We start from the raw sequence: 8,737 nt of genomic DNA on the forward strand, positions 1-8,737 counted from the left end.
GGTTGAATAAGGCAAGATAGTAAATAGACGGACGGGCTCGCTGCATTAAATGCACAGACAGAGATGGGACGGGGACATATTTTTTTTAGGATGGGAAGAGGAGGGGGACAGAGAACGAGGAGATCTAGAGAAGTAGAAATAGAAGAACAGGGCTATACTATACACCCACAGCGGCAGTGCTACTGCATTGTCATACAGCCACATGCCAGTCGGGCAGTTTTTTTCTTTTTTTGTGGCCATTGTTTCTTTGTATGTCGTTTTCTTTGTCGTCTTTTTTTTCTTCTCTGGGCCATGACAAACACCAGCAGCAATAACGAACCATGCATGGTAAGCCAGGAAGAGAAAGATCCAACTCGACCGCATAGAGCAACCAAGAGAGGAGAAAGGAGAGAGGGGGGGTGTGGGGGGGGAAAGAGACCAGAGACAATAATGACTTTGACAGGACTCGACAGAAGCCACTGCAGACATGGAGCCGAGCTGGGCTGGGCTGGGCTGGGCTGGATCGGGGGTTTGGGCAGGTCCTGGCCTGTTTCCATCCAGAAAAGGAAGAAGAGAAGCGGCAGGGAACAAAGATGAAGACATGGAAGCAGCGATCAAAAACGGGCAAGAACCGCCAATTGTTTTTTGGCTGAGAGAGAAAGCAGAAGGTGCGGCAGAGCAGGCTGCTTAGGCTGTGAAGACTCGGGGTCCTCATGACGTGCGTAGATGCCGGGTTTTCTTTTTTCTTGGTTGACGATCGTTGTGGGGCGTATCTTGTTCTTCGTCTTTGGCCTCTGTGCTTGTTCTTTGTTTTCACTGTTGCCTCCCCCCTGGCTGTACTTGATTCGCTCGGATCGTGATCCAAAGCCTAGTGCGCTTTCGTTTTTGTTTTCGGTTTTGGTTTTGGTTTTGGTTTTGGTTTTGGTTTTGGGGGGGGGGGGAGACGGATGGGGGTTGATTTGGGCTGCTTGGCAAAGACAGCAAATGCCAGGGAGTTCAGGGAGAAGTCTACTCTAATATTTGGGTTCCTTTTTTTTCCCTGCCGTCTTCTACGAAGTGAGACGGTAAGGCTGGTTCCGACGAGAAGACTGCCAGAGCGGAGGTGAAATGTATCTCCATGTTCTGCCACGCGTTAGGTTTCCGGGGATTGTTTCATGTGAACGGTAGGTAGGTTAGGGTTAAACATTGGATTAAAAATACACACAAATGTAATGTCTGCTTCATAAACATTGAAATTCATTGCTATTCATCCTGATACATAAACCCTAAAAATTACCCCCGCGAATAGCCATATGATTGTGAGAACGACCGGCCTGACCCCGGGGCCGCCTGAAGACCTGACTGCTGGGGAGACTGCGCTGATCTGCTTGCCGGATCACTAGAGCCCAGCTTGGACGATACATGCGTTTCAATAATGTTGGTTGCTTTATTCGTGAGTGTTTTCACAGCTTTGCTGTTGAACAGCTTTGACGCGCCCTCGCCAATGAATGTGCGCGGCAGTCGGCCGGTAGAGAACGACGACGAGCCCGAGCCGAGCGACGAGCTGGCCGACGAGCTCGCCGACGACGACGACGAGAGATGCTGCGGTCGCCCGGGCTGCGGCCGCGGCGCATGCGCATGTGCCGTGCTGGGCCGGGCGTGGTTCAGCGACGGGTGCTGCGGCGGCGGTGGGTACTGCGGCATGGAGGGCAGCGGCGGCAGCGGCGCGTGGGTGCCAGACTGCGCGGTTGCAAAGAACCCGGGCGCAGAGGCGCCGCTGTGGTGGCTTGTGGATGGGCGCGGCGGCAGTGCGGGAGTCGAGGCCGCGGCTGGCGACTGCGCAAGGGTCTGCGTGGCGGGGGCCATGGGGGTGTAGGGGGGTGGCGGCGAGGGAAGCGTGGCGGGCGGGAAGGTGGGGGTGGCCGCGGGTTGGAAAATGGCGGAGACGGGCCCCGGCGACGGGAGGGGCGGCGGGGTGCCGGAGGAGTGGGGTGTGCCGATGTGCATGTTGGGCATGGAGGGGCGGTACTTTAACGCCTGGTGTTCAGCAGTGGGGCCGGGAGGCTGGTACTGGTGATGTGGTTGCACAAGACTGGTGGGGGCCAGGGGCGAAGCGAGAGACGGTCGGCGGGCCGATGGGGCAGGGGCATTCTGCGCAGCGGGGGACGGGGAAGCATGTGGGGGTGCGGGAGATGCAGACGGCGTTAAGCCAGGAGACGGGATTGGCGAGGCGCCGGGGCGGAAAGGGATGAATTTGCCGGGAGACTTGGCGGGCGTCGAGCCCAGAGGAGAATGGGCTTCGGTGCGTTCGTACAGGTGAGATTTTATGGGCTCCAGCTTGGGCGGGATATGGCTCGGCTTTGGAGAAGAGCACCGCTCGGGACCGTCTTTGTGGTGAGTGGCCGTCGTGAGGGTAGTTGGTGCAGAGTCTGCTAGTTCGACTGGGCCGGGGTCGACGTCCTGAGCGACGGGGATTGAATCGGCCTCGAACACGGCCTCGGCCTTGGGCGCGTCTTCCTCCTTCTTGAGCTGGGCTCTGGGATCTACTGCGGGGTTATCCTCTAAGAAGAATCCCCAAGGGTTGGCCTGATAGATAGGTGTGGCATCCTGGCTTTTGCTTTGATCCGAGCTTGACTTTCGAGTTTCCGTACTGTTACTAGGTCGTCGCGGCTCCTCGCTAGGCATCTCGGCAATGAAGCCGGAGACCACGGGGCCCGAATCCAGTTCGGCAGCAAACGAAGATGATGCTGCCTTCGGGGGCGTATCAGACTGCAACTCTTGCACGGGTAGCTGGGCCGGTGGTACATCGGACTGGAGTTCCTGCACCGATGGGCTGACCGGGAGCACGCCCGACTGTAGCTCTGGGATATCTGGCCGCGGGGCGCGATGGGGAGCTACGGGCTTCTTGATAGGAAGCAGCTGTGGCAGTGTCGGCTCGCGGAACTGGTGTGGTGACGGCGACGCGAAGACGGGCGAGACAGGCGCCGCGGGGTATGTGCTGTAGCCATGGCCCTGGGCCTGCGGCTGAGGCACAGGTGGAGCTGGCGTTTGGTGATAAGGCCCTGAAGCAGGCGTAGGCGGATGCCCGTACGACGGTGACACTGGCATGTGATTCTGCTGTTGTTGTTGCTGCTGGGGGAATGACGCTGGCTGTCCTGGCAAGCTCTGCTGGCCATAGGTGCCTGGGTAGAACTTGCCTGGCGGCATCGGGGACTGCATGGCCGGTGCGCCGGACGGAGAGACTGGCGGGTACGAAGGCTTTTGCGGCTGTTGTTGGTGTGGCTGCGGTTGTATTGGATGTTGTGGCTGGCGGGGATATGGCGGCTGTTGCTGGTGGGTGGTCGGCGAGACAAGCGGGTTCATGGACGGCTTCCGGTTCAGTGTTGCCATACGGGGCGGAGGCTGCTGATGTGCATGTGGCTGCGGTTGCGGCTGTGGTTGTGGATGTGGATGTGGGTGTGAATGCAGCGGATTTGACGGTTGACGGGGTTGTGCGGGTATCTGCTTATGCGGGGGTTGCGGCGGCAGTTGTTTCTGCGGAAGCGGCAGTGGCTTCTCCTGATGCTGCTGCTGCTGTAGCGGCAGGCGAGGGAGCTGCTTGTGCGACTTTTGCTGCTGCAGAAGCTTCTGCTGCTCCTCGTCCTGCTTCCGCTGCCTCCGCCGTTCTTGCTTCTCGCGCTGCAGCTTCTCGAGGTCCGTCTCAAACCCAAAGCCCTGCACCTGCGACATGCTCACCGGCTTGTGCTGACCGGGCATACGCGGATATGCGCCGTCCTGGCCGGGAATGGGAAAACTGGCCATGCTTCAGGGGCGATGGCCAGGGGCAACTTGAGGTTGAGTTTTGATATGTCGCTTTCAACGTGGTCAGCAAACAAAAGGAAGAAGAAAAAAAAGGCAAGGTAAATAGCACGGCGGGGGATGCGGGCGACGCGCGAAACGAGAGTGAAGAGAAAAGAAGAAAACCAAATGAGTGAGATTTGGCGAGAATTGCCAGAGTGAGTTTGTGCGTAACGTGACGGTCAGAAAAACAAAAGAAGCTTTGAGAATTTGGAGAGCCAGAAAAATGGCTGCTAACGAGCAAAGATAGGCGAGCGGCTCTAAGCGGCAAGCCTAAGAAGAAATGGGAAGGCACGGATAATACTCGTATCCTTTTTCTTTCATTTTTGAAGAAAAGGTTCCCTTTCCCACACCTTTTTTGAATTCAACCAATGGCTTTGTTGAAACTGCAAGGGGAAGGGTACAAAACTCAGAAATGAGAAAGAAAAATAGTCAACTATAGGGAAGGAAAAAAGAATTATCAAAAAAAGAGAAGCCTCGTCGTCGTCAAAACGTCATACCCCAATAAAGCAGTTACGCTGGACTCGACCTCGACAACCCGGAGCCTCAAAGCCTCAAACGGAAAGAACCAATGTTACGAAATGCGGTTGCAGGAAGTCACGTAGCTACATACATTTGCAGTTGCATGTTTCAGCATTCGCATGCAACGAACAGGTAGAAAAGGAGGAAATAACCCAACAAGATGAAGAACGTAAAAAAAAAAAGGGAAACTGCCTTATTAGATTTAAACTTTCTTGCGGTTTTGCGAAAAAAAAAAAAAAAAAAAAAAAAAAAAGGAAAAGCCAGAAACTAACATGACTCCTTATGGGGGCCATTCTGATCTGATTGGCGGAGGGAAAGAAAAGAGGAGAGAGACGCAGAGAGAGGGCCACGCTGTTGTCCATTGCGGCTGTTTCAAGGCGTTCATTTCCTCTGTAACGATGTGTTTGTTCCCTCCGTCTCCAGCTTCTTGGTGGGTTGTTATTGTTGGCTTTGCGTGCGATCGGCTGACTGGCTGATGGCTGCATGCAACTCAGAACAGGAAGACCAGGAAAACAGCCACAGGCTCAAGGGACATTTGGCTACAATGTAGTCTGCAGTCCAGAGGCTGTTCCAGTAACGCAATCTTTGCAAATCAGGGATACTCTCGATCGGAGGCTATCTGGCGCCCCACGGTCAAGCACTCAGCTTCCCTGTGGTGGCTGTCAAGGTCCTTGTGCAAGTGCAAGCACAGTCAATATATCCATCCTTCTGATGTGGCACATGTCCACCCATCCAGTGCTTTGCTTCGCAGATAAGGAACGCTGGCTAGGCCGTCATTGTTATTGAACTAACTAGCTTTCTCACTAATGAACAGCTATGCCAGAAAAGAAACCCCCCCTTCGGAACTATCTATAACTAGCTATTGTTGAGCACGCAATCTTGCTTATTCAACCAAATTCCCTTTCCCCCTTGTCAGAATGAAGACGAGCACAAGGCAGACAAGTGGATTTGATAATGCTAGAGTGGCAGAATCCGGCCAAGAGTGGGGGCCGGTAAACATGGGTTCACCGCTTTTGGACGACAATCGAACAAGCTCACGAATAAGCATTGCAACGGTAGATCGAATATGTGAGATAGAAGCAGGCGAGGGAGGGGGATGTGTACACCAGGAAGAGTTTGGGAAATCACTGTTTGCAAAAAACACCAACTATTCTTACAGTATCGGGGCAGATCCTCCATCTGCTTTTTGCTCATACTGTCTCCTTTATCTGCCAAACCTAGTGCCGCAGAGACATGACGAATGTGAAAATATTGACACGGAACAACAGTTGCATGGTAAAAGAAGAGGGCAAATTAATAACAGCAGAATAGAAAACTATGGAATAAAATGAGTGTAGTTGAATTGAAAAAAAAAATAGGTCACTCTCCTCTCGGTCCGCGAGAACCCTGTTTTCGTCGCCGTACAGTGCATAGAGGAGTGCATAAGAGAAATGCGTGCGTGTTTGTTTAGTTTAAAAAAAAGAGAGACCAAGACAGAAAAACAAAAAAAAGCAGAAAACCCAAAAGAAACAAGAAAAAAAAGGAAAGCATAAGAGCGAAGGTGGTGTGGGAGGAGGGCTGTTCGAGGCAGACAAAGACGAGAAAGATATTAAGAGAGCCGGGGGGGGGGGGGGGGGAGAACGGGTCGAAATAGTAGGTGAGGTAAGCAGAGAAGGAAAGCTACCCAATGTCTTCTCGAGTAGCAAAGAGACAGAAGCACACAAGGACAAAGGAGATTACGCAGAATGGTTGCAGACAAGAGTGACGCAGCGCGGGGAATATCAGAGACCTTGAACAAGCCGAGCAATGAAGAAAAGAGGAGAAAGAAAACTCAGAGTCCGTGAAAGCGCGTGGGCAGCAGGGCGTATACCAGAAGACAAGATGAAGACGAAAAGAAAAAGCCAGAGGGAAACAAAGCGCGACAGGCAGAGCAAGAGAGCAACGAGACAGCGTAAAGGGATAGTAATAAGATAAGGGTACCCCCACGGTTGACAAAGGCTAAATAAAACAGCCTTCTTGTAGGGCGACGCCTTATTCCTCCTTGACCGAATCCACATCAATACGCTTCAGGCACTCATCCCACCGTCTCTTGCCCGGCCGGACCTGGTACAGTCGGCTGACCGATGTGGTTTCGCTGGCACCGAGCTCCATGGCCGTGAGCGTCTTGGTGCGGTAGCAGTCGAGCGCGCGCTGCAGGAAGACGGGGCGGCCAGCAAACACGCGGCTCTGGAGCCACGCCATGCGGTGGCCGAGATCGTTGAGGCGCACCTCGCGCGAGCGCACGCCCTTGCGCATGCGCGGCACGCTGACCTGAATGCCCTCACGGTCGACGGCCATGTGCACGCGCACGTGCATCTTTTCGGCGCGGACCGAGTGGCGGCCGCCGCGCGAATGGCGCCGGCCCTCGGTGGACTCGATGCCGTCGTCTTCGAAATCATCGATGTCGTCGGTGAAGAAGCAGGCTCCGGTGGCGGACGGGGGTGGCGACTGCATCTCGCGCGGGAAGTAGGAGCGCGGGTAGACGCTGAAGCCCTTGCGGAACGAGTCGGGAATCTCACGCGTGTCGACATTCTCGAGTGTGGCGCGCACGCGCAGCCGTGACCGCCGAGCTACATCTTCGACAAGGATGAACTTGCGCTTTTTGGCCTCGGGAAGTTCAGGGAACAGATCTGGCGGATCGTGAGGGTTCTCGTTTTCAGTGGCAGAGGGACCGCCGGTTGGCAGAGCAGTCATACGACCAGATTCACCATGACGTTCGCTAGTCGGCGTACCACTGGGGTAGGGGCTACCGTACTGGTTCTGGAAAACATGGGCCGGGCGGGGGCCTTCGGAAGAAGGCGACTCCTGAGACTCAGCACCTATGATGAGAGTGGTTAGCATTGTGTAACGGGACTAGTGTATGTTTATCATAGCAAGGGTAAGACAGCCCAGATGGGAAAGAAAAGAGAGACGGGTGGGCATAGGGCAGAAGAAACGGTAAGGTCAAGGGTAGTTCCAGCGGAGGAAAACAAAAGGACAAGGAAGAGATGCAGCCACGAAGAAATGTTGTAATGGGACGGTAGCACAAGCCGCAGCTTGCAACGGCAACAAGGTAATGCCGATAATAAAAGATGGGTGCAACTACACCAGTTCGCCATGTTGACACTGGCCAACTAGCAACACCCACAGGGGAGCGAGGCGGGACGACAAGAGAGACGGCACAAGATGGAACAATAAGGCCACTTCATCCCTGACTGTTCATGTTTCCAAAAGCAATAGCAGAATTGTAGGCCTCACTCAAAGCCACTACCACTACCACAACCCCCAGAGAACAGGAACCAGAGATGCAGGAGAGCTCAGTCCCCTTGCCCCCTCATCGTGTTGGCCACCCCAAAACGCATGGGATAAGCCATGCCCTTGTCGCCCGCCCCCCCGTCTTTTGCCCCGTGCGTGGGAGGGGGGCGGTAAAAGGAAAAGAAAAAAGAGAACATCAGCAGAACAAAGGCCACAAAGACAAAGCAGGGAAGAGAATAGACAAAGGAACAAAGGAGTGCGAACAGACGCATGTGGCGGGGGAGGGGACCCTCTCCTTCTCTCACTCTGCCACATGCAGTCCATCCACTCGCGTACACGGCCACTGCGTGTGCACATGATGTCGACCTTTGACCTGCTCCCGCAGTCATCTCTGCGCCTCGCCCGGGATGAAACCATGGCAAAAAATAGCACAAGCCATGCCTACCCACTGGGGAATAACAAACACGGTAGAATAGGGAGAAGGGGGTGTGTGAACAAAGAGTTCCAACTATGGTCTCTGTTCGTTACAGCCCAGCCCAGCCAGCCAGCCAACAGCCCCGGCAAAACAGCCCCGGGGAAGAGCAAAGGAAAGACCGCTGGCATTTCTAAAGCCACTACAGCATCGACTATCTGCCAAGGGTCTCTCCTCGTGCTTGGTGAGAGCTTGCCGGAAGACGGCTTGAAGCAAAAACCGGCAGCAGTATGGTCTTCAGGGATTGCGACAAGAAAGAAACAGGTGAGAAAGGAGGACAAAAAAAGAACTGACAATAAAAAAAACAAATAAATTCTCCCAGGCAGTTTCGCCAATAAAAAAGCTGCTGGTTTTTTTTCTGTGCGTGTGTGCAATAAGCGCCAACACTGTAGCAAAAAGTAACGAAATCAATAACAAAGACGGACAGAAACACAGGAGTTCTGCAAGACAAAAAAGAAAAAAAGACAACAAAACCCACAAGATATCAAACAGAGAAAACTCCCTCGAAGAAAAAAGACAGGAAAGAGAAACAAAAGTAAGACACAGAAAACAGGTGCAAAGGAAAAAAATCAAGAGGTTGTAAAAGGCCAGAAAACAGCAACCACCAACCGAGACATACAGAACGGGCAGCGTCGAAGTCAACACCAAGGCCAACGCCTTCGCTCCAAAGGAGCAGGACCGGCCTTGCTGATAATG

General features: G+C 53.9%; 2 protein-coding genes across 2 annotated transcripts; both read right to left on the reverse strand.

The window, feature by feature from the left end:
• Positions 1 to 1,251: 1,251 nt before the first annotated feature.
• BROUX77_007251 (uncharacterized protein) lies at positions 1,252 to 3,759 on the reverse strand (the record flags this gene model as incomplete). Its single annotated transcript, XM_073752326.1, has 1 exon — positions 1,252 to 3,759. The coding sequence occupies one exon, from the start codon at positions 3,757 to 3,759 to the stop codon at positions 1,252 to 1,254; it is 2,508 nt and encodes an 835-aa protein (XP_073602662.1).
• A 2,568-nt stretch (positions 3,760 to 6,327) lies between these two features.
• BROUX77_007252 (uncharacterized protein) lies at positions 6,328 to 7,176 on the reverse strand (the record flags this gene model as incomplete). The annotated part of the gene is made up of 1 exon (XM_073752327.1): positions 6,328 to 7,176. The coding sequence occupies one exon, from the start codon at positions 7,174 to 7,176 to the stop codon at positions 6,328 to 6,330; it is 849 nt and encodes a 282-aa protein (XP_073602663.1).
• Between the last annotated feature and the right edge of the window lie 1,561 nt (positions 7,177 to 8,737).

The sequence above is a fragment of the Berkeleyomyces rouxiae genome (genome assembly GCF_048999995.1).
Source record: "Berkeleyomyces rouxiae strain 22BRR77 chromosome Unknown BrBRR77_ptg000011l, whole genome shotgun sequence".
Lineage (NCBI taxonomy): Eukaryota > Fungi > Ascomycota > Sordariomycetes > Microascales > Ceratocystidaceae > Berkeleyomyces > Berkeleyomyces rouxiae.